Source organism: Falco cherrug, chromosome W (genome assembly GCF_023634085.1).
Source record: "Falco cherrug isolate bFalChe1 chromosome W, bFalChe1.pri, whole genome shotgun sequence".
NCBI lineage: Eukaryota > Metazoa > Chordata > Aves > Falconiformes > Falconidae > Falco > Falco cherrug.
The window spans coordinates 5,300,776-5,327,215 of record NC_073719.1 but is presented as its reverse complement, the minus strand read 5'-3'; the positions used below and the strand labels follow the sequence as shown (position 1 = coordinate 5,327,215).

The following is a 26,440-nucleotide window of genomic DNA, read 5'->3' as shown; positions in this document are numbered from 1 at the left end:
TCCAAACCAGAGCCCCATGCTTGCTACTGTGAAGAAAATTAACTCTACCCCAGCCAAAACCAGCATACCTACTCAGTCAAGATGAATGCTTCAGAATACCAAAAGCACAAATAAAAACACTTAAAAACTATTGTTATAGACTCAATTAGTTTTAAAAATGTTGTGATGCTAAACAGTGTTATCTAGGCAGTGCTTTTTTAAAAAATTCATTGCTATAACTTTTTCAAAAATATTGCATTAAAAAAAGCACACATTTGATGAACTCATGTTTGAATAGAAGCAGCTCCAAATTTAAACTTACCATTTTTTAACAGTTTTGGGTTTAGTTTTTGCCTTCAGTTTCAGAAAAAAACGTGTTCTGAAAAAGTTCAGAAAATAACTCATTTCTTTAGCTGCACATTTCCCTCTCCTCATCTTTTCACAAGGTGTATCACAAGCTTGCAATTTTATAGTCCTGACAGAGACTTTATCTCTTTTCAACAGGTGCTCAGACTACAGAGCAGTCTCAGCTTGATAATCTAGGAATCTAACAAAGTCTAGTAAGAAATGCATCCAAGCATGAACTTCACAAGTGCATTTTCAAAAGCTGCAAGTGGAGCATGTTAAAAAAAATGAGTTGCAAAATTCCTTAGTGACCACAGAAAAAAAAAATAATTTGTTTTCCGCAAAACACAAAATTAAAATACCAATGCATGAACAATTTTATTGCAGAAATGGGGAAAAGAGGTAGATGTGTTCCAAAAGATGGAAAGATGCTTTAGAATACAAATAATAGAGGAAATGCAAAGGGGGCTGTAGGTCTCAGGTAAGGAATGACAAATGGAAAGCAGAGGAAACAGCAGAGCTCCATGAGGCCATTTCACATTGAAATAGCTAGCAAAAAGCTTCTAAGATTACATAAAATCAACACAAGCAGACATCAAAATTTTATTGCGATATGCAACTTAAGTTTCAATTTCAAGTAGTTAATTGTTATGGTTGCCTCAATCTCAAGCTTATATTAATATATGTAATATATTCGTCTCTCCCTCCGATATATTGTGTGATATTTTAGTGAACGGAACTTAGGTCTTTTCATCCTTAAGATGAAATGGACTTTATTTTCAACAGCCTGAAAGTTATTCTGAAACATTAGCCTATTACTGAAAGCAGAAAACACTGAAATTCTTAAGTTGTGAAACAGTTCTTTAGATAGCTACTCTCTATACAACACTAGTAACAGGGTTATGTGAAAATCTTACAATTTCTTTACTTCAGCAGTTTTTACCTTATTAACTTCTGCCCGAGTGAACTAATATCTAATGGTACTCTTCTAGACATGCTGGCCAAGGAGGCATACATTGTGCTTCTTATTTAGCCTTATGAAATAAACCTGGAGATTTCCAAGAACATGTCTGCATTGCACCAACTTTTGCAGTTTTACAGCAAACTCTATTCACCTTTAGGATTATAGAGCCCACCTCCTTCCAAAGGACAATAATGTTTTTAAAAACTTGCCTCTTCAACCCAACCTCGGTTCCTACCTCATTTGCCACCCTGTCAATAATGAACATATGGATTCATTCAAAGCAAAAAGTACATTGAAAGCCAAATTAAGCAGATGTTACAAACATTTTTGTTCAATGAAGCACCATACCAAGGCAACAGCTGTGTCACCAAGTTCTCAGCCTTTAAGTTATCCTCATGACTAATGGCACGTACCTCTGCTCACAAGACAGCACAATTTAAGCTTCCTTGATAAACCATCACTGAACCAAGTAACATTTATTTCAGTTCTTCAGCAGGTGTCCTCACATTTTTACATAACAATATTGAGTATAACAAGCTTGATTCACAACAGGAAAAACATTGCCTGTCAGATTGCTCTTCCATATGTAGTCACCAGAGCTACAGTTAAAGGTGAATCCTACCAATAGAATGGATGGCAGCAAATGGAAAATAGGTAGGACACTGACCCTGTATCCAAACTGTGTATCTTCCCTTTGAGCCAAGGTCATTTCTGATCCTGTGGCTATAAACTGCTAAACTAATCAAAATTACTTGAAGAAAAACCTGTTTGGTTCAAGGCTACAATCAGTTAATCCACTCCCTACAGATCAGTCACAGCAAGCATACAAAATCCAAATATCCTTCCTAAAGAAGCCTACACTATGACCAATGATAGAAATAAAAAAAAAAAAAAAAAGCTTTCACACATTGAATGTATGGTTACATTTATTGTCAGATCAAAAAGAAACTCCACTCAAAAGATAATCAGCCATTTTCTTAGTAGCAACTTATCAGGCACTTCTCTTTGGTGTTTGAAAGTGTGTTTGTATCTGCTGCTTCCATATTCACATGACACTTGTTCTTCTATCATAATGAAAAACTTCTATCCCTCTGGGCTAACATAAGCAGCCACCCACCCACAAACATGGGCCATAAGTCCATAAGAGATGATTTTCAAATTTACAGATTACAACACTTGCAAGAAACAAATTATGAAAATGGCTATTTAAGAAAAAATAAGTTTTAGTGCAGCTAAATTTCTATTAAAAACAACACTATGTCAACAGAAGTCTTGATTTATTTCCAAGTGCTCAAACTGTTATTACACATATGCCATTTAACTACTTTTTATTTGAACATTAAGGTAATTACAGTTGGAGGGCACATATTTCCAGTGGCGCCTCTGCAGTAAATACCACCAGAACAAAACATGAAACATTCCACATGGTTAACAATATGACATTTGAGTTACCAGAATTACAATAATAATTTTTTTTGCTAACAAATCACATTAGTACATAACTGGGGCATTTCCTTTAACAGAAATATCAAACTTAGTACTGTATGCTTAACTTCAATATGAACATCTCTACATAAGAGCAACATTGTACATGACAGTGATTCAGCACACATATGGTGCTTTGGCAGCTCTAACTGATGTATTTTTCCTCCTAAGCTCTAGAATAGGTTTATTTTATAAAACATATTGCTAATATGTCAAGCATAAATATCAACAATCAAATTCATCTTTCGTTTGCCACTTCAATGGGAAAGGGAGCAGTGTTTATCTCACATTACACAGTCTTTTCATACATGCAGTTTTCTTCCATGGACGCTTCTACATGTACCTTAACTACCATTTTGTCCGCAAGAAATTTTTTTTTATAAAAAAAAAATGTTAATTTTCTTTTCAAATTAGAAAGACTACAGCCATAGACAACTACATGACAAATCACTACCAACTATTTATTTCAAAATAACATTAATGTGCCACATTTTTATCACGTAACCAGCACATCAGTCACCCAAGGTGCAATGAATTATCTCGAAATTAAACATGTCCCATTTTGAGTTCATCTGTGAAACTGACTAGTTTATTAGTTACCTTTTTTGTAGGACATTCATGCAGACATTAAGACTGATTCAGGTAAAATATATATTTTATCATTATTACAGGCAGAAATAACTGGCAGACGGAAAATATTTTTAAAAACACAAGCTAAGTAAAATGAAACTGCTAAGTTTTCTCAAGTAATTATCACAAATTCAGCAAGGCTGTTATCTATAAGAGGAACTAATAGTTCTTGTTCAAAGATATGTTAACCATCTCTACCATCAGTTTCCACAAGATAACTAATCACTACATTAAAACTTTTTTCCCCTTACTCCCCCAAAATGAATGAATTTAATTCTCCACCTTCCTGAATACAATATATTGTACTCTGATACATAACTGCCATCCAATGACCTACTACCACAGTAATCTAAGTGAGGACAATGTTCCCTTTATTGTGATAACCATGCACTTTAAAAGTAGCTCTTTGAAAGCTGAGGTAAAATGGGTGAAATCTGGTTGCAAATTTTCAGATTTAAAGGAGAAGGAAAAAAAAAACCCCACATACATACTGCAAATTGAAATCAACACCTAGAATTTGTTGATAGTGATCTGAAGCAATTTATTTCATTCACTCATCTGAAAATTTTAGCAGATATGTTTATTCTATTTGGTCCAAATATCTCTACATGCTATTAAGAGTCACTCAAAAAAGAATGTTGTGCCCAAAAATGCAGCTCCTACCACAAAAGATCTCTTCACCCTTTTATTCACCTTCAAGCAGAGTTCTTAAAACCTCATATTTCCTGAGCTATACAAAAACATCTTAATTTTATTTGAAATATGCCAACAATAGATAAGTCAAAGAGCAGGTGGAGGCATTCTGACATAACATTTAAATTAATATATAGTTAATTTGATGAAGTCACCCTTCAATATCCATTTGTATTTAATTATAAACTCTGCAGCACAGGAACAATCTGTATGGCACTTAGCAGAACAGGACTTCCATGCATGTCTGCAACAATCACATTAATATATTCCAAAATTAAACAAATAGTAAATCCTTTATTTAAAATTTAAAAAATACATTAAATTTAACATCAAATGGGAAAGTTACAGCCAAGCCATTAAGCTGTACATTCACTAGTGTCTTGAAATGTCAGTTTTCATGAAGTTGTTTCATCTTTTTTCAATTAACTATATTAAGTCAGAAAATAAACTTCTCCAATTCTGCTAACATACATTTCTTCACTGTAGTTATTATGTATCAGCTAACTTCGATCTTTCATTGTTAACTTCTGTACTGGTGAACCCTTTATCTCTCCAAAGTTCTATTCAATCATCATATTCTCCCTTCTTCATTCCATAGTTTGTGACACCTACCAAACAGCCCTTCAACCAGGGCAGCATCTAGTCTAATAGATCTTCCACTGGACAGAAGCTTGTCTTACCAGAGTAGTACACTGGTAAGAAGCAAAGGTCTCTAGAGTCATGATCCACTATGTACCAGCACTCCATTGTAAGCACAAAGTATTTTCTGTAGATAAAAAGAGTTGTGGACATGTAAGCCACACAAGACAAGCAAACTTAAATGGTTTGGGTAGGCGGTGCAGAAGCATGGTAGACAGATATTTTGGCTGAAGCAATTTTAACCCTGTTTGGCTGTTTAACAGGTGTTACAGCCTAGTTTAAGCACTGTTGTTTACACAATACTCTCTAACGAACAAAAGCCCTACAAAGACAGGTTAACTGTTCTTTTCTATAAGCTAACTAGTCAGTATGTGTTCAAAAATTAATTTAATGCAAAACTTGAAAAAGGTACCTAATAACCACATTTGGAGCTTTTAAATATTACTCTACTCTGAAGTATATGTCTATTACTATAAAAGTTTTTGCATCACATTCTAAAATCTAGGGTCCAAGAATGAAGGCTAATTGTATTTTCTAAGTCAAGCAGATTATAGAAAAATGGGAAGAAATAGCACGTGGCTTGTGTTCAAGTGTTACTGTTTAGCATAACACTTCATGCAAGTAATGCAAAAAGTCTATATACTCAGGACTGTTTACATATGAATAAATATGGTAAATTAGCAAATAGTGTTTAAGATTACCTACAAAAATGTGTTTGACCAGGTATTCACTGTTTGTATCAAGTCTTAAAGCAGAAATCTGCCAGGGTAATACAGTATGAAATAAAAGAAAAAAAATTAAGTGGAGACATTTTAATAAATTGCCTCAGAAAACAAATTCATATTTACAGTTACTAAACTGAAACTAAAAAAAGACTAAAGCTATTGATGGCGTTACTGGCAAAAACCTTCAAAAGGCCCTAAATAATAAGTAAAGCATAGGTATTTATTTAATACCATGAGGTGAAAGCAACACCTTTCTTTTTAGTAAAGTATACACAAATAGCCTCACTTAGAATACACTTTTAATGCACATTAAAAAAAGTATTCATCTTAGAAATAGTTTTGCAATCCAAATATACAATAGCTTGGAAAACAATATTTTAGAAAACAAAAGCCAATGTAAAAAGACCACTTAAAAGAACTAAAATGATAAAGGTTTCTGTATGGCTCTGTATTTACAGTTTTCTTACTGCATCATCAATATCAGAAATCTGTTCCTTCAGCTGGTTCCACTGTTCTGGATTTAAAGAAATACCTGAAATGCATTAAAAAGAAATACTTAGGAAGAGAATTGTAGCGCAGGACCTTGTATAATTACTGTCAAGGCTGGTTTCATACACAAAGTCTATGTCACAACTATTAATATTTAAGCTATCTCAAGTGTAACAACCATCTCAATTACAAAGTTAAAACTACTCATTTGGAACACTTCAGTTTAACTTTAGACCTTAGCTTATCTCTGGACAAGTTAAACTTATTTTCTCAGTAAGTGCAGTATAACAAATTTATTCACAAGCGTTAGGCTAAACACAGGAAGTGAAATACAGCTCTGGCCTTGATAGAAGGCAGCACAAAACAAATGTAGGAAATCAATCTTATTCCTGTTGGCTCCTAAAAGCCATACCTCTGCAGACTGAACTTCAATGCACTTTTAAAGTACCATAATTCTGGGGTTTTTTTTCCCCTCTCCTGTTTCTTAAAGCACTTTGAATAACATATAGTATAAAGTAACATTTTGGAGAGACTATTTCACTCCCTAGCACTCAAACCAACATGGAAGTTATTTTTTCACTTCAAGTTCACTATAGCCTCTAGTGACATTCAAATCAATAATTATTCAGTGCCCCACAACCCATCTCCTCAGTTCTAAATTTGTACTTCCTCAAGTTCAAGCCCAGGTATGCTTCCTTCATGCTTTAGTCTTATCATTCTTCCCCTAAAATCTCTATACCAACTCTATGCAAGTACAGACTCACAGGCCTACCTCTCATACTCTCTTCAGCAAGGCTCTTCTACTATTTACCCCCACTCTCCCCCCTCAGTGATCAGGCTTCCTTCATTGCTTTCGCCCTGTAGGTGGAGCAGGACCTGAAAACAGGTGAAATTTTGAATTCCATTTTTGGGGCTCATGACCTTTTTTTCTTCTATCATCACTGCCTTATCAGAGCACCACTTATCAGAGCAGTGAACAGTCTGCATAGAGCTATTCTAAGCAGTCTTCCACTATTCTTTAGAGGGCAGGTTTCTTTTGAAAACAGGTCAGTCAGGTGTGCTAACCATTATTAGGGGACCAAATGACATCAAGATGCCTCTGAACAACATCTCAGATAAACTGCATGCAGTTTAGACCTGCTGTCAGAAACAATCCAACACAACAATTCTAAACTGTTGGACATTTTTTTTCCTATGTTTTATGACACAATTTCAACTGTTCATAATTATTTTAGGATAGCTAGATAAGGGGCTTATAAGTGCATCAATGGAACATAAGATTCACATACTGTATCAGATTATTATTCATTTTATCCTAATAAAATTCAGATCCTTTTGCCACATTGATAAGCATTTCTATCAGCATCATGTAATCTTTGTCACTTGGCATACCCATCAGGTTTCATTGTAGTTTACCATTCAAACTGCATATACTTTTGATATCCACCTCAAAACACAGCAGTTTGGATGTGTTGCTGCTACTTAAAAAAAGATTGCTTCAACTTTTAATGACTTCAAACCAATACATTTTTCTGTACAGCACCAGTGTACCTGTTCATACAAACCCATTCTCAGTGGTTATTTAAGAGCTGTTGAAAGTGTTTCTCAAAGCTTTCCAAACATTTATTTGCTCCTGGACACACTAGGAGAATGTAACAAACCTCATGGTGGTTCTACATTAAATGTCTTCAGTCTCCATGACAGGAAGTTTAACACTTACCTCTTTCCTTGGTGCAATAGGAAAACTGATTACAAGTAAGTTTTACCAACATAAGCAACATGACATTAAGGAAAGCACTACTACTGCAACTATTCTCACATCCCTATCTTGCGGGTGGCAAAGTTCTGAAAATGGTTTAGTGAAGGCATGCCTTAAAAAAATAGGTATGGGAGCAGCAATTAAAAGGTACAATGGCTTATGCTGTGTTGCACAATACCAGAACTTGACCACTTGAGGCATTTTCACCTGAACTAAGAATCTTGAAATATTTTTTACAAAATTATTCACATTAAACATTTTAATTATTTTAATCTAAAATTTGATAGAAATTGAAGATCATCATTGTTTTAAAGAAATTAACATCTTACTACAAATTAATTACTTAAATATTTTCATTGACTTGAAATAAGAATTCAAACTATAATAAAAGCAAGAAATAGAGTTAAGTTAATGGGAAAATGTACAGCATGTATATAAGTCCCATACCAAATTTGCTTGTATTTCATACTTTGTTTTCCATAAATCATGGGGGATCCATTTAGGAAAACAGACTCAGACCAACAAAACTACTTTGCCTTTTGTTCATAATCTACAGATAAAACTAATCATTTGTCAAAATATCAATTATGAAAAAGGAAAATTATTATTATAAAAAGACCATGTAGCAACAAAGTATAAAAATCTGATACATAAAGTTCTCCAGGAAACTGCAGATGATGTTTTAATACAAAAGAACATGAAGCAGAACAATACCTTTTCTGCCAGGTTTCATTTCACCTTCTTGATCCATCCAATATTCTCTAATATCAATTAAGACTTTCCCTTTAAAGTCACGAACACTGACATACCTCATTTTGCCAATCTGTTAAAACACATATAAAAATTTTTTTAGATATTTTACATATTACAGTATTCACTTTTCTCAGCAGTATCAGACTTGGACATGTGACATTGCACACCACAGCTTATTTTAGACACCAGAGAAACAACTAGATCAAGAGCTTAATCCAGAGTAATCAGTAGATAAATAAGTAATGACAATATAAATGGATGAACAACTTAAAACCAGCTGAGCATTCAATGCAAAAGTGGCTCTCCTAGAATAAACACACCTATATTCTTAACAAGTTTACCTCTTACAAAACCCACTAATTTACTGGGTTTTGAAATAAAATTTTGCCTCTACTATAACCATCTTTGTTAGTAACAGTTAGTAAACAGGGAAGAGGGAACTGTCCTCAAATCCAAATTAGTCCATTCCATATGTACAGAAATCAAATTAGATATTCACATAAGATAAGTACAATTTCTAGAGGGGGTTGTTTGGGATTTTTCCCTTCCTCCTTCTCCTTCCCCCTTCCCCCCCCCCCCTTTTTTTTTTAACACAGTAAATACAGGTGGAAACAAAAGTAAACCACCAACTGTCTCAAGCCTGCTCCCAAGTCCTCATGGCACTTTACTGCAAGCATGGTTAAGACTATTGTACTGTATCAGATGGGGGGGGGGGGGGGCGCGGCGGTGGCAGACATCCAAATCCTTTAAGTTTACCAGCATATAGCACAGTATGAAATTACTTTGGAATTTTGTAGTTTCACACCACAGTGGCTTAACTGAATTATGAGGGCTTCTTTTTTCTTAAGACAAGGAGGGAAAACAAAGGGGAGGGGAGGAGAAACAACAGGCACATTGACAACTACACATTACACTATATATTTAGGCTTTACCCTGTTTTTCCAAATTTGTTAAAAAACCCTATTAATTCACATAAATTCAAAGTATAATGTGAATTTAAGAATCAGAAATTAAATAATAAAAACACAATTCATGTAAGAAATTCTTAGTATTCTCTATGAACCTTCCGGATACACTTTATAAAGAACGAACACATTATAAAGTAAACAATTTTTAAAATAGAATATTCCTTCCTGATAAAACATTAGTTTTAGTTTTCAATTTCCTTAATTTATGCATCTTGCACTTTTACATAATTTAACAGGGGGCCAAACATCTTACTAGCATTAAGTCTGACCAGAAAGCATGAACTACTCTCCAATCAACTAAAATATTCTACAGAGTTAAGTCATAAAAGCTATTATTTCACAAAATATATATAAACAAGTATGCTGTTTGCTTAAGGTAATTTTTCTTCTTATGCAGATCATGCTAAATTAACTCTAATTTTTTTAAAACAATTGAGACATCTTTAGATACTATAAGTCTGAAGCTGTTGTTTTCCTACTTCAAAGCATTCTTTATAAATGAACAAGTTTATAAGACAGTATTTTCAGACTGATTTATTAAATACTTTTACAGTACTACAAATTTAACATTCAAAAATAAGGTATGATGTCACAGTAGCTGAGTTGTTTCAGACTAAATTTGGACTTTAGGCATGGTACCATCAGCACTGCTGGCAAAGGATATCCTAAATAGCCTACACAAACAATTATTGGTTTCACCCTGTAATGCTTCAGTAACTTTTAAGGTCACCTATAAACCAGCTTCAAGTAGTAGTACTCCATAACATCTTTTTTTTTTCCCTCAGGTCTATCAAAGAATATTAGTGCATTGACAAGTAATTCCAGATTTGCTCTAAGAAATAAAATCTGATACAACATAGCAGATTATTGCTGTGAATACAGTAAAAGAGTTCACAATTTGAATATTAAAGATAAAAGACTACACATCTTAATTCAATTACGGTAAGGCAAGGGGCAATAATACAAAGTACACATCATTTAGTCAGTAAGTTTACCTTAAAGGTAAACAGTTCCACATGAAAATGCTGAAATTAAGGTAGGTTTTACACCACTGTCTAAATTTCAGCTGAATGCTCACATTTTATTTTGAATGTTTAGTTGAACTCTATGCAGAACAGTGGCCACTGTTAAAAGCTTTAAATAGGCTTCTAAAGTACAGTTTAAAAGCCTCAACCAAAACATCAATTTACTTAAGTAAATCTACGTTTCTTGAAGTTCAGTTATCTGCAATTCTGGCATCGAGTTGTTTCTAAACAATTTTTGTTCATGCAGCAGCTGATAGTCCTAGAATAATTTCACTGATCTAAGACACCTTTGTATCTCCATAACCACATTAGTGTTCCAAGGGCTGTATTAATTTAAAGCAGGTTAGTTACTGCAGTTCAACCTTCACAGACAAGTTCATATGCTTTTTATTAAATATCACAGCTCCTTAAATATACTATTCTATTGAATTAAATCAGAATACATTAAAAACATTATTTCTAGGTTTCCATTTCTTAGAATAAGATGCACTGAACTGAACCTAGGTTTCTTTCACAGCTATGCAACTGACTTCCTGTATGAGTTTCAGCAACCATCATCCTCACCAATTTTCCTCCGATTTCCATTTTGCCTTGATTAAACTGTATACGCGATGTGGAAGTAGAAACAGCAAAAAAAGCATCCTTCTTAGCTGATAACTATATGTATATCATTAGAAGAAGCACAATAAGCTAATACAAACTCCTAGAATAGAGTCCTGTTGACAGCTGAGATCTGCAACACAGCAAATTAATTCTGAAACTTAGATGATCAGCGATGCATTTCACAGTCAATCACCTTCCAGAGCATCACAAACATTTATCTGCTTTCAGGAGCCTATAATCAGTAAAGACATTACAATGGGAAACTGAAGAACTTCTTTCTCACAAGTCAAAAAAGCAAATTCGACCCAAACAAAAAAAAAAAAAAGGTGGATGACAACACAACAGGGGACACAGGACACACACAGCAACCGGCAAACTATTTTTCAAGTATAGTTTCTCTGAAATGCCTGATCACATCATGTGGTTCCACTCTGAATAGTCATTAATACCATACTCTGACAGCATAAACAAACCTTAGCCAAATCAGGCATAGGTAGATGACAAGATTTGTCAAACTAACCAAATCAAATGATACAGAACTCACATTGGCTGAAAGCCAGACGGCAATCTAATGTATCAACACTAAACCCTTCCACATTAACATGAATAATGCTTGTCCTTAGGGCCTCTAGTAATACATCACAAACGGGAGTAAGAAATTCCTGCACCCCAACTGTGTCCAAATCCTTTAATAAATTATAAAGAATACAAGGCTACCTATAAAACCTAAAAGAGCCAAGACACGTAAATAAATAAAATACACTGTCTCTTATACTGAATTCCCTCCTACTTAGAATTATTCTATTCTTCATAGTTAGTTTCAAGAATACCTTGAACACCAGCATTATTTTCAAACAAAAATAATAAAACATAGATGTGGATAACTGGCTAGCTGAAAAGGGTCACATAGACATAGTCCAGCTGGCTGGACAAAAATGCACATCGCTCTCAGCTTATCTGAAGTAAAGCAAAATACACTGTCTTTGGCTGTCCTTGTTACACAGTAACAGGAAGATTTCGGTGGGAAAAGAATGTTGCAGGTGGGAACAGATAACTATAGAAGAGAAACTAGGGGCGGGCTTGGTATTTAGGCAACTAACCAATAATGAGCTTAACTTTTGTAATATGTATGAGCTAATTATAACAAGGCATAAAAGGTGACTGTAAGAGACAATAAACGAAGTCTGCTGATCACTCATATTGAGTGACTGTGTCTTCCCTCCGTCGCGACAAATGGCGCCCGAACAGGGACCCTAGAGAGGGCTGAACCTGCGAGCCACGGTTCGACGGAGATTCGACGGAGATTCGACGGAGATTCGACGGAGATTCGACGGAGATTCGACGGAGATTCGACGGAGATTCGACGGAGATTCGACGGAGATTCGACGGAGATTCGACGGAGATTCGACGGAGATTCGGGTACCGGTGCTGAAAGCAGCGCAGGAGGCGGAAGGGCACAGTCCCCGCGCCCGGGAGCACCTACAGAGGGTCCCGCCGGCCACGCGTCGCCGAAGTCTCGCAAAGGCTGCAACAGCGCTGACGACGGTATGGAGAGACAAGCGACGTACGATTCGCTCATATGCTTTTTAGAAAAGCTGAGCGTTCAGGACATAGATTGTAAAAAGGAATTCCTCGGGTTATTAGCGTATGGGATAGCGTCCGTGACCCCCGCGGCAACGGCGACGCGCGGCGCGCGGCCCGGCAGGCCCCTTCCCGGCCGCGGTTTCTCTCCAAGGCGGCACCATCCCCCCCCCTCCGATCGGCGCCATGGCGATGCAAGCGGCCAAGCGAGCTGACATCCGGCTGCCCCCAGAGGTCAGTCGGACCCTTTATATTCGGAACCTGCCGTATAAAATCACAGCGGAGGAAATGTATGATATGTTTGGGAAATACGGACCTAGTCGACAAATCAGAGTTGGAAACACTCCTGAAACAAGAGGAACAGCTTAAGCTTCTCAAGGAAAAATACGGAATTGATTACAAACCCACCAAAAAAAGTGCTTCAGATGTCCCCTACAAGAAATGGGTTTCTGCCTTGAACTAGCAAACATCTCTGTGTTTAACGAGAAGCCTTTTTGCCTTGATGGAGATAATTCTGTATTCTGTATTTATGCTGTATTCTGAATGTGGAAATTGGTTGGGACTAGGAGGCTGGCTTAAAGGCATTTTGCAAACGGGATTATTATTTTTGATCATTATTGTAATAATAGTTTTTTGATCAAAACCAGCCAAAATTATTTGTAAGCATTAGGCATATCTGAAGAGAATGCCTTTATTTGAATCAGCAGTTAAGGTGTAGTTTAGTCTGAGGCTGTGGTTTTATCTGCTTCTGGTGAATTTTTGAAGTGATGAAATCAGAGATACAAGGTATACTAAGAGTTATGAGGTAATAAGGTAATAATCTAAGTAAGGGTGCTGTCTTTTATATCTACAAGTGCAACATGCTTTTATGTAGCAGAGAGAAACTTTAACAATAATGTTGCTTGAGCGAGATGTGCATGTGACAACTTGGGAAAAGGGATATCACAACTGGAGTGCAACAGTGTTTCTATGTCTGGCAGAGTGAAATCTTTCAAGACCTGAGTTTAGACAGTCTAAAATAAATTGTTAGTATTCAGAAAACCCATCTTAGGCCTCTTTTGCTTACATAGTGTTATGGAAGTCAACTGCTATTGTAGAGAATTAATGATTTTTTAATACATATTAACAAATACTACTATTTTAACTTGAGGCAGTTGAGTGAGAAATACTCACGTGTAGCATTTGAGGGAATGTCAGCATAAATCGCACTTACAGTAAGACTGCATTTTTAATTACTGTACTCGTTAAGATTCGATGATGCCATAAGGCTAAGGCCTTTTATCACAGATTGGTTCTGAACTAAAAGGTGTGTGCACATGTAGATATGCACATTTGTGTTATTTTCCTTAATTGGCTACAAAATAATATAATTAGGTTGGGGACTAGATCTTGGGAATTTGTCTATTATACTTCTGTTTGTTAAGGAACGTGCATAACATACAGCACCCATGTAGGCTTGGCTTGTGGCACAGTTGTCAAATTTAGCATAGACATTCAGACAGATAAGCAACGTACTCTTCTTGTGTGTATCACCTACAAGCCATTATGGCTTAGTGTGTAAATCTGTATGTAACTATTGAAAAATCCCCTTATGAATGTATATAGCTTAGAACTAATTTTTCCCCTTTGTTAATTCTTTGATATCAATGAGGTATTCTTCAGAAAATGTATGGACTGGTTGGTTGCATAAGGGCAGTTGTTATTTGGACAGAAAATTGTTAATGGTCAGGGATTTTCCACTAAAATATTTGCAAATATTCCTAGTCAAACATCAGTTTGGTTTCTTTTGGGGTTTTGAGCTTGCATTATTCCATGTTCAGAACTTTAAAATTACCTTTGAAGTTTTTAAACTTTGTATATCACTGGAACAGAAAGAGCATCTATATTAAAGCTTCAAGCTAACTTTATTTTTCAGGTATTTCTGGAATTATACTTCTGAACTGAGATTTTATAAGTTGGCTGTGTATTTTCCTGTGTTAAAACGCTGTTATTGAAAATGGTCAACCAGGCCTATGTCGCCCAAAATAAAAACGGGGGAATTGTGGATAACTGGCTAGCTGAAAAAGGTCTCATAGACATAGTCCAGCTGGCTGGACAAAAATGCACATCGCTCTCAGCTTATCTGAAGTAAAGCAAAATACACTGTCTTTGGCTGTCCTTGTTACACAATAACAGGAAGATTTCGGTGGGAAAAGAATGTTGCAGGTGGGAACAGATAACTACAGAAGAGAAATAAGGGGCGGGCTTGGTATTTAGGCAACTAACCAATAATGAGCTTAACTTTTGTAATATGTATGAGCTATTTATAAGAAGGCATAAAAGGTGACTGTAAGAGACAATAAACGAAGTCTGCTGATCACTCATATTGAGTGACTGTGTCTTCCCTCCGTCGCAACACATAGATCTTTATGGAAGTGCTAAATCTTCTGAACGCAGTAGTCACAATGAGCTCAATACTAAGGGAAGTTGTATATTTTAAGTACACAGCCCAAAGGTGTATTAACAGAAAACCACTAAGTTTCACATCATTTGCTGCTACTTCCACATACAGCATGGATGCTACAAAACTTCTGACTATACTATGAATGCTTTACAGCCTGATTTCCATCAACTGAAGCCACTTTAAGGTTGTACTGCAAAGTCACTTGCACAAAGATCATTTTACTACCATGGGGAAGCAGAAAGGAAAGTTTCTAGTATTACCAATAGTCCTAGATCAAACAAAACCATACCCAAAAAATTATGCAACTAGATCTTCTAGCATGCTCCTGGGGGGGGTGGGGTGGGAAGAGAGGAAGTATCCTCAGACCTACAGTGCTATTTCTACACTGAAACAGTTGCATTTTAGTTAACGCACATAAGCTGATGTACCATAAAAAAACCCACAATGCTTCACATAACACAACGAGCAATCTAAAAGACTTATTGTTGAGTAACTAAAAGGCAGGCAGAAACTAAGGAACACTGATTGTTTAGGTCAAGGTGATATTGAAACATTTTTCTGTATTATACTCAACACTGGAAGAATCCTGCTCTTATCAGACTAATGAGCCCTCCGCTGTCTGTTTTTAGTAACTTTTTATTATCTTCAGTCAAAAAGGTTGAAAGAAAACAGAGCACACAAATACTTTTGCTTTTATTTGAGAGGGTGGTTGGTTTTTAGCTTGCTTTCTTTCATTGGAAGAACATTAAAAGTTTTAACCATTTTCCCTAAGGCTGGAATTTCTGAACCTATTACAAACATAGCATAAAGCCTGTATGTTGGTTTTTTTGAGTTCTAACTGCAGTTCACCTCATTAGATGTAGAAGATACTATCTCATTTTCCCTGCATGAATCAAAGCATGCCCCAACAGAACTAAAAATATTATATTATTCCTTCAATGGGAAATCCAGGCATTGATACCTAGTGTCTTAAACTGAAGCTGTCTCTCCAACTATACATGAACGGGAAAGAAGAAATTGATACTGTAATACAGGACAGTTATTTTTAATGTATCAGTTAAGCAGGTCTTCATTTTTTTGCACAGCTACAACCCAAAAACATTTCTTATGCTTTACTCTGTGTTGGGACCATCTTATTAGGCATCTCTCCCATACCCTCTTCTCAAACTTAAGAATCCAAGTCTCTAAGAATTTAAATTCCTTTCCTATCTCCTGCCCCTTTCAAGCCAGCTAGTCACAGATATTTAATAAGTCATGATCCACACCCCTAAAACAGGTAATGCTGAGCTACGCATATTCTTGCGCAGCTTTCAGCAGACATTGTTACTGCCTCAGCTAACCCCAGGAATTCCAATATCCTGAATTCATAAATGCTTCTTGCTACTGAAAAATGTACATTCATCCCATCTTAAAAATAAGGACAACATAAAAAATAACAATCTTTTTTGGATGTTCAGCGAGAAAAATTTGCATCATAAAAGAACAAGCAAAATTTATTCCAAGAGAACATCTTGTAAGACAGAAGCCAAGTTGCCCTTGACCTAGTTAAACAGGAATGAAGATTCCATGCTTTGGTTTCCAAGATCCTTTCTTTCAAGGGGCCTGATTAAAAAAACATTTCCATGTAGAGACCATCCTGATGTAATATTTACAGTATATTCATGGCAAGTGCTGTATTTACAAACAAAATGACTAACCAGAGAGTTACCATGGGCAAAGACATGAGGGTTAGGATAAACTGTCACAACTCAGATTCTTTTATTCTACTGAAACCTGACAACACTTTTTCTGAGCATCTCATCTGCATGCTAGCATCATAATCCCCTTTGGCCAAGGCTTCAGGAAACCAAGCACTATGCTATCAAGATATTCAGATAGCCACATAAAATTTATACTGAATATGATGTAAATTGTTACCTTAACTAGGCTCTAAGAGTCATCAATTTTACCTGAAACATATTCTCATCTCTGTTATTGCTTTGCTTAGAAGAAGCTGCACCTTTTGAACTTTCACCAGTCTTTTGTTTCTTTACAGGCTTTTCTGGAGCTGCTTGCTTTTTCCGCTTTGCCTTGGAACAAGAATTAAAAAAAAAAAAAAAAAAAAAGAGAGAAATACATGAACCACAAATCATTTTATAAATTCCAAAAAAGTTTATGTTAGAGGTCACAAACTACTACTACACAATACACATTATCACCTTCCTTCTGTGAAGGCAGGAATCCAATACTGTATATTTAGACTAAATTTTTTTTAAAAAAAAATATCTTCAAATGAGCCTATTTCTGTTCCCAGTGAGGTTTGCCATAACATTTTGGCTTTAAAAAGAATTATATATCAAAATACACTTCAAAAAGCCTATTCTTTTTACGCAGTAATATTATCAATGTGGCTCAGTAGTTTTAATTAAAACTTTAAAGTCGGATGGAAGTTTCACCTTCCTTTCCACTGAGTGCAATGAAAAATGCAGGACAGCCAACAACACTTCTAAAAAAAGAAAAAAAAATAGGTGAGAGAGTCATAATGAAGAAAGGATATGGAAATAAAATCCAACAGGAGCTTGGCTTTTTGTGTTTGTTTGTTGTTTTGGGGTTTTTTTTAAATTGGAGTCCAATCTCTGTCGATAGCATGATAAATTAAATGCGTTTTTAAAGCATTCAGATAATATCACCTGTAAATCAATTACTTTGCTAGCAGATGCTACAAAGTTACATTTCTACTAATGATTATATAGTAATCATGCCCACCCTAAGGAAGGAGTAATACAAAGATACTAAAAATTAGTTTCACCTGCTAGAATCATATTGTAGATAACCTCTTTTAAAGACAAACAGTTCCAACAAATATAGGAGGTTGTCATAGAAAAAGAAAAAAACCCAAAAAACCCAAAACCAAACAAACAACCTTACTGCCCACTGAAGCAGACTGTTAAGACTATGTCTTTTTAGGAATATGTTTCCCTAACAACAACAACAAAAAAAAAATAACCACCTGGCCATTTTCTCTTGTATTAAGATTTGACAAAACACATAATTTAAGTGCAACCACATCACATTTGAACCAATTCAGTGAAGCAGACCAAGTTTCTTTGCATCCTGCACTAGAAGACCTGATTGTCTGCATTACCCCCTAGCATTTCTGAAAAAGTAAGTTCACTGATGTATTCAATTTTTGTTTGTAACTACTGGTACATCTATACAAACTTATAAATTAAATAGCTATTAAAAATATGTAACACTAAATTTACGCATTTTAAACAGTCAACGTTAAAATTATCAACTCTAAGACATTCCAGTTGGCTCAGCTTTTAAGTGAGAAACTATCAGATAATATTACAGTAAACGTAAGAATCTGAAACAGAACAAGACATGTGAACAAGATAAGCAAGTGGCACGTGGATGACAGGGCAAGCAGAGGTTTTTGTTTTGTACTTGCAAGTAATCCAGATACCAAAATGAAGGGGAGCAGGGGAGTGTCCTCAAAATTAATCCAAATTCTTGCCACCAGAGGCAGCTTATACAGAAGCCTTGTATCACTTGCCACAAAGCAGCAAAGAATTCCAGGAAGCTTGTGGCTACATACAAAAAAATCCTGAAGCAAGCATAATACAAATAAAGAAAAAGTTTACTGCAAAGCAAAAAGCATCCACCCCAAACCCTAATCTTGGGGGGGGGGGGGGGGGTTGTTGAATTTTGTTGTTGTTTTGGGATTAGAAGGGCAGTTTGGGGATTTAAGTGTCTAATAAATCATACAGAATGACATGGATTTTGTGACATAATGCTCATCTAATTCCTCTAGCACCAGCCTGAAATATAAGAGTTAATACAGTAGTTATAAACTGCATATAATGTTCACCTTTTTGTCAACTTCACTATCTGAGTCACTAGCAGATGAGCTTGAAGACACAAGTTCCTTTGACTTAGGCATTCTAGGAAGAGAAAAATAACATGAGAACACTATACAATGAATATGTCCCGTTACGGCTAGAAAGCCATCTCCAAACCTGTTTGTAGAGGCTCATCTTATTCAAGATGCTCCTGAAGAACTTTCCTGCCTTTTCATATAAGCTTTAATACACATTGCAGATGCGATCTCAAACACTCTTCCCTCATGTCCCTTCCCCTTTTTGTTGCAACTGCTTTAAATATAGTTGTTTAGATTCTGAACTGTTTACTACAAAGGGACAAATTTTCACCAGTTTCATATACCCCCAAGTATAATAGAAACTATAATGTAAAAAATATAATACTGTCCTCCAGTTGAATTCTCAATATTACATCCATAAATATAAACAATTAAGGCCCCAGCATTACCTATATTCTCACATGGGTATTTCACCTAGTTGAATTTGCAAGCAACAGCTGCATAATCGTCATACACGAAGCTAAAGTTGCCATCAATAATAGAAAAGTCTTTAAAAACATCTTAGTTGCAGTGAACTACAGTACTGCAATTAATATTTCCACTGCAGCTTTACTACATCAGCTACTAGAGTCTCTTAATTTGCCTGGCAAGCAGACATTCAACTTTCCTTGAATGCATGCTGCCAGGTGTGCTTCTACATCTCACTAGTATGCAAACACGTGGTTAAATATAGCAGTTGAACATCTTGCCTGCTACTAGAATCTCTTTGTAACAAATAAATAGCTCATTTGTTCTTTCAGAATAAAAATAAGCATCATCGGAATAAACTATATTTAAAAACCCTACATCTAGGAAAGGCTTATAAAAGATTAAAGCAGTACATCTCAGGAAAGGAAAAGGAATAATTGTTTTTTAAACTGGCAATGAAACCACGTGCAAAAGAAAGAATGGAGTCTGAAAAATGCTAATGGATCAATGTGGTTCCAAAGCAGGGCCAACTCTGTAGTAATAGTTCGGAGCACAACGATAGAAGCTGTAGCGCTGAAAATGAAACAGGGTATGGAAAACACACATAAGCCACTCTACACCAATATTAGGGAGTAACAATATAGAGGAGGGTGGGGGCGGAAACTGGAGGAAAAAGAAGTAGGAAGTGGTGCATGCCCCTTGGGAGAGGCTGGCAGGCAGAGCCTGAGGAGACACCGCAGTACTGGGGAAATCGAAGGTGAAACGAGACGGGCCAAGCTAAGACGATGGAAAAGAAGATGAGAAATACAAGCGAATACAAGCTAAAAACACCAGGTAGGCGAATCCCAGCCGCCCTTTTCCTCCCCTCTTCCTCTTTTCTACGGTTTGTGTTACCCCCTAGTGAAAAGGAGCAAGGGCCCGATGGGGGAGGGGGGAGCCAAGGACGCCCAGGTCCTCTCAGGGCAGGGCGACAGCAAGAGGGGAGCAGTTTACCGGCAGCGAAGGAGAGGAAAAAAAGCCACACACACACACAAAAGGATCGGGGGTCATCAGCGGGCAGGGTCAGATCCCGGGGGGGAATGGAGCCGACCCGGGCGGTTCCCCACCGCCATTTTCTCCCTCATTGAAATCCTCTTTGCTCCCCCAACATGGCAGCAGCTCCTCTTCCCGCCCCAGGCCCGCTCCACAACGGGGCGTTCCTCCCGCAGGGGACTACAGATGCTCAAAGAAAAGGTGAAGACTCGCCACACAGTTACGCAGCGCACTTCTGTGTCAGGCCGGAAGGTACCGAACCCCCGACAGTCAGAGGTGAGAGATGGAGAAAACAGCAGTAACCCCCACCAAACACGAGGAGAGATACCAATACTCACATCCTACTCCGCACACAGCTTCTCTATACCACGAGACAAACAGAAGTGATGCATCACACAATCCCCGCCCTTGACCTGTACCACGTGGAACGAGGCGGGGGAAGTGTTTAAAGGAGACTCGTCCCTTTGTTACTCGTTCCTACTTCCCACGCTTAGACTGGGGCAGTAGCAAAAAAAAAAAACCCACACCAAAAACAACCAACAACAAAAACAACACCACAAAAACCCCACCAACCCAAAATATGTCTTTCATGGGGTTAGTCACCGTATCCATCGCTTCGCACCAATCGAGGGAGGCCTGTGAGGCTGACAGCAGGGCCCTGCCCGCAGCCCAACCAGAGGCCAGACGCTGCTGGGGCTGCAGCTCCACGGAGTGTTATGTGGGGAGGGGGCTTTGTTAGTAGGGGGCTCCCAGTGCTCGAGGGTGAATCTTTTAGTATGCTAATTAGGATAGTTCATACATAGTTTAAGTAATTTTTTTGTCTCATTAACCCTTTGGTTTCTCCTTGAGTTTATCTTGTTATGCCCCAGCTTGACATATTTATGGGTTTTATTCCTTCTTCATAAGACCATGTTTTATTAACTATTTCTAACATCCTAGGTTTTTCAAATTCTTTCTTGTTTTTCATTATAGGTATTTACATATTTTGTCTAAATTTCAAGTTAAATAAACTGGCCTTCTATTAACCACATATCTGTGAGCCAGTCAACTACAATTCCCCCTTCTGAGACTACCTAAGAATGCTTTTCTTTAGATAAGTCTCACCTTATCTCCTGATTGCATTATCAACTTTGAAGAACATCTACAGATACATTGGATCAATACATAAATGCATACGGACACTAACAGTCCAATTATTCATGTGTTTAACAGCGTTTTTAATTTATGTGGTTAAATCAGGGAACCAAGATGTTAACCATTTCGATGTTTCTTCACATCCTAAAGAGGTATTATCCTTTTGAATTTCATGTAAAATTTTAGTTTGTTTCCATATTTCATTCAAATCGGTAGAAATGCGTCCACTTTGATCCACATATACACAACAACCGGTATTAGTGCAGTACACACTCCCCCTTGTGAAGCCAAAAGCATATCTAAAGCCATTCTATCTTAAATTGCAATGTCAGCTAATTGTCTAACTTCCTGTTGTAAAGCCCCAGTGGCATCAGCAGTTTCATTCCTGATTTTTTCTATACATGTGTTACGGAAAGGTTAAGATTTAATCTTAAGAAGTAGTCATGCATTCTAGGTTCAAACAGTTAGTATACCTTGATCGTTTGAAACTAATCTTTGTATGCTTATAAGCAATAAATTTAGGCTCTAACAAAAAGGTAGCCCTGGAAGATGAAGGAAAACTGGCCCAAGGCCAGTGATTCCAGGCCAAGAAAGAGTAAGAGACTGAGATGACCTGATTTAAGACCGTATATGGGGACTACAAAGGAGAACTCTAGCCAACTGAATAGAGGAGTGGGCAAATTTTCAGGCCGTTGAGACCACTGTAGACCCCCTGTCCTGGTTTTGGCTGGCATGGAGCTAACTTTCTTCTTAGTAGCTGGTGCAGTGCTATGTTTTGGCTATGATGTGAGAACAACCTTGATAATGCACTGGTGTTTTTAGTTGTTGCTGGGTAATGTTTATATGAAGTCAAGGACTTTTCAGTTTCTTGGGCCTTGCCAGCCAGAGGGCTGGAGGGACATAAGAGACTGGGAAGGGACACAGACATGTCAGCTGACCTGAACCAGCCAAAGAGGTATTCCATACCATGGGATGTCATGCTTGGTATATAAACTTGAAGGGTTAACTGCAGCCTGGGGATCGTTGCTTGGAAACTGGCTGGGCATCGGTCAGCAGGTGGTGAGCAGTTGTACTGTGCATCACTTGTTTTCTTTTGTCCCTTTTCCTTTGGATTTTATCCTTTCCTCCACCTTTCCATTATAACTGTTGTTATTATTATTCTTACCTTTTTATTCTGTTTAATTTATTAAATTGTTCTTATCTCAACCCTTGAGTTTTACATTCCTTTGTGATTCTCATCCCCAGCCCTCTGGGCGGGGGGGAGCAAGCAAGTGGCTGCGTGGTGCTTGGTTATTGGCTGAGGCTCTGGATGATTGGGCATGCACGAGGGGGAGGAAGAATATTATAATTAGTTTTGGGTAATCTCATGAATATGTATGTTTTTTTCCCGGGAAATTTATTAAATATTTATACATGTACTGCATAAAAAGAGCTACCTAAGAGAAGGAAGCTATGCACGTTAGGTGGAGCGATCCCCCATACATCCAGTGCTGCAATAAAGGATGCTATATTGGTTTTAAGGAGTTTCATAATTCCTGGCTTCAGTGACACTTGCAGAGATATTTACAATAGCTTTTCCTAATTCACTTACTCCTAGCCACAGAAGGAACCACAGAGCAAAAGCTGTAGGTCTCTCAATTAGTGGATACCAGCCTCTTTTATGTCTCTCTAAATAGGTTCTCAACCAGGCTTTAGAATCTCATTTTTCCATTACTGTAATGCTCAGAAATAGCGCTCCTAATGTACGTATTCCTGTCTTTGGTAAATTTTTTCTAACCTTTTCCCCACAAAGCCAATACCAGTCTTTTCCTTCTGGAATAGGTCAGGACTTTTGAAAAACTCCCTCCCCAATTAGTTTGAAATGGACATTATGGTCCCATGGACTTAAAAGACTGTCCTGGTTCCCTTTAAGTGTTGGCAACATCAAGTAAAAGAGGACTGTCACCCTTTTAGTTTATTCATTTCTATTTATGAGAAGTCTGTATACTTCTAAAGATATAACAATGTTATTATTCCTAATAATACAAAATATAATAAAATGCCTCCCTGTATACAATCTAAATAAACTACTGATCCCCAATTCATCCAGGTCAAGTTCATTAACTCCGTGTTAATTTCCATTTCAAAGGTCCAGTCTCTCTTGACTTCTACTCTTCCAGAGGGCCACTCTTCACTCGAGTATAGTGAATCCAAAAGTCCATTCACTTTACCTTGATCACTGTGGGTGTGATTAATCATATCAAATATGGTACTTTCCAGCATTCTTTCAGGGGCTCCTATTTCCAAGTTCTGATATAAACTAGATCTGTGGTTGGAAGATATGTACTGGGGTGTCCAGAGGTACAGCTGCTCTTTCATTCAGGTACCAAAGCATATCCTGCTTTTTGCTGTGCATTGTCCATAAAGCTGCTTCCATGAGTGAATTACTCCTAGTTCAGATTCTCTAAGACAGGGGTCCTCAAACTTTTTAAACAGGGGGATGGAGCACAGATGAAGTGGCAGGAGGTCATCTGCAGCTGCTTGGTTTCCCCCCACCAACACCCAGCATGGGGGGGGCAGCACACAGGGAGGTTCTGTAAATACCAGGGGACAGATTGAAAATCCTGGGGGGCCATATCCAGCCCATGGGCCGTAGTTTGAGAACCCCTACCATAAGAGTATATATTTCAGATCTGATTGGCTGGAGTACACCTGTTCTATGACATATAGACAATCATGTTGCAATACATGATTTTCATTAACATGGAGTAGGGTTGCAGGTTTCAGGATGGAAGTCGCCTTAAAAGAGACATCATCTTGTTCAATCAAAGATGCTTGATGTTGAATCAATCTGTTTGAGAACAACCAGTGATGGCCCTCCTACTCCAATACTGCCTAAGCAGTAATACAGCATAAGGCACAAACCCATCAATTGTCCCAGTCAGTTTTCAGACTTCCAAAAGGGCTAGGGAAAGGTCAAGTGGCAGAGAACCCTCCCTGTTGTAGCACAAACTAATAGGTTGCAACAAGGCTTTTTCCCATCAGTCTCATTCTACTATCCAGGCTATTCCTCCTTCCTCTATCTAACCCCCTCTCCCACCATCCTCAGTGCTATTTAACTACTTAGCAGGAATGAGCTACAGCTGCACATCATCCAGGTCAATCAACCTATGCCTTTGAGGCAAGGCCACAGCTGCATATTATCAGTGCTAATCAACCCACCGCCTTCATTCTTCTACACCTCCCCAGACAGGCACCAGTCTCTTCTTACTGTCCTGCAGTCCTGGGGGAGACTGGGGATGGCTGCACTCACTGTTTTGCAACCTGAGATCAACAGGACCCTGATGAATTAGTTAAGAACCAGGGTTGCTGTTAAGGCGTTATGAGTGCTTTCCCTGTCTGGACCTTGGTACTACTAGCAGAGGTGTCTGAGGGAGATGCTCTGAAGATGCCATCTGAGTGCTTAGAGGAGCCAGCAGGGTGCCCTTAGCACTGATGGGATGTTCCACGCCAGGATGGCTGTAGGGTTCTACTTAGCATGGCAGGGAAGGAAGCTATCAGTCCCCTTTGTGGGGCACCTGAAGCAGGCTGCCCCATGAGGCCCTATCCACCCCTGCAAGGACTCCTTGGGGGCTGCTGGTCTGCACCCTACTGGTGAGGTTCACTTCCTGCTAGTAGGAGGGTGTCTGTCTTTCTGTTTCCCCTGCCCCAGGCATCCCCAATGACCCTGTGGTTGCTGGGGTGTCCCTGGTGACCGTGTGGGATGTGACCCATTTAGGGTGTGACCATGGTGACTTCCATGGCATGTGAGTCTCTCAGGTGACCATGGTGACCCCATGGAATATGACCCACCAGGGTGACCTTGGTGATCCTATGGGAAGTGACCCCCCTGGGTTGTCCCTGGTGGCTATGAGTGCTGGGACATCGCTGGCCTGGGAAGGGGCAAGCAGCATGGGGCTGCAAGGGAAGCAGCCCCAGGCCTTTCTTTGCCAGCCTCTTCTGGAGTTACTCAGTTTCTCTGGAGACTTGGTGTTGCCACCACCACCTCCTCCTCATCACTGGTGATGAAGGTCCCACTTCCCATCACTCAGGCTGGGGAGTCATTCATGGGCACAAACTGTGTGACCAGTCTATCTTCCTGCATGTGCAGAGAGGCAGATGTTGGCTTCAGGGCTGTCAGTGCAGTCATTGCACCCTTGAGCTTCAGGTTCCCACCTTCAAAGTGATATCATCTTGTTCGATCAAGGATGCCTGATATTGAATCAATCTGTTTGGGGACAACCAGTGATGGCCCTTCTGCTCCAATACTGCCAAAACAGCATGAGGCACAAAACCATCAACTGTCCCAAAGTCAGTTTTTGAGCTTCTGTAATTAAGAAGACCGTTGCTGCCACTGCTCTGAGGCATGCTGGCCATCCCTTGCTCACTTCATCTAATTGCTTAGCGAAGTATGCCACCAGCCTTTTCCAGTCTCCAAGGGTTTGAGTTAGAACTCTGAAGGCCACATGTTGTTTTTCATATACGTATAAAGTGAATGGCTTACTCAAGTCTGGCAATCCCAGGGCCCTCATAAGTTCCAATTTTATAGTGTCAAAGCTTTTACAACATTCAAGAATTTCTTCAGGCCCTTTGATAGCAGCATATAACGGTTTAGCAATTAGACTGAAATTTGGTATCCACAGGCGACACAACCCGGCCATTCCTAAAAATCCTCTTAATTCTTTCTTTGATTTTGGAGGGGCTATGCGGCATATCGCCTCTTTTTATATTGCTCCCAATCTTCTCCCGCCCTGCAAAATCTCAAAACCCAGATATTCTATGGGAAGCTGAGCAATTTGTGTGTTTTTTTCTGTGATACTTGGTACCCAGCAAGTCCCAAGAAAT

At 38.1% G+C, this 26,440-nt stretch overlaps 3 protein-coding genes across 4 annotated transcripts in view; 2 read left to right on the top strand and 1 right to left on the bottom strand.

Annotated features, from left to right (window-relative positions):
• LOC129734621 (uncharacterized) overlaps positions 1–26,440 on the top strand; it is a 250,217-nt gene that overhangs the window by 159,742 nt on the left and 64,035 nt on the right. The gene's annotated exons all lie outside the window — the stretch shown is intronic.
• LOC102046256 (SUB1 regulator of transcription) lies at positions 2,549–20,759 on the bottom strand. Of its 2 annotated transcripts, XR_008730060.1 has the most exons (6): positions 20,436–20,759; positions 18,935–19,007; positions 17,031–17,150; positions 8,423–8,531; positions 6,722–6,825; positions 2,549–5,992 (listed from the first exon to the last, which is right to left on the bottom strand). XR_008730060.1 is itself a non-coding variant. In XM_055698040.1 (5 exons), exons 1-5 carry the CDS (start codon positions 20,459–20,461, stop codon positions 5,913–5,915), a joined length of 408 nt encoding a protein of 135 aa, XP_055554015.1. In that variant the 5' UTR covers positions 20,462–20,476; the 3' UTR covers positions 2,549–5,912. The 2 variants fall into 2 exon arrangements, 1 of the variants encoding a protein (XP_055554015.1); XM_055698040.1 differs by lacking the exon at positions 6,722–6,825 and having other exon boundaries at positions 20,436–20,476.
• LOC129734468 (uncharacterized) overlaps positions 19,014–26,440 on the top strand; it is a 26,673-nt gene continuing 19,246 nt past the window's right edge. Inside the window, exon 1 of the mRNA XM_055698021.1 lies at positions 19,014–20,245. The gene's annotated coding sequence lies outside the window, so the exon portion shown is untranslated. The remainder of the gene's footprint in view (positions 20,246–26,440) is intronic.

Excerpts from the sequence above, each read along its gene's own strand:
- LOC102046256 (XM_055698040.1), bottom strand. The coding sequence starts at position 20,461 with ATGACCCCCGATCCTTTTGTGTGTGT. Across the intron at positions 19,008-20,435 it reads CCCGATCCTTTTGTGTGTGT|AATGCCTAAGTCAAAGGAAC; the intron begins GTGTGGCTTTTT and ends TTCTCTTCCTAG. Across the intron at positions 5,993-8,422 it reads AATGAAACCTGGCAGAAAAG|GTATTTCTTTAAATCCAGAA; the intron begins GTATTGTTCTGC and ends AATGCATTTCAG.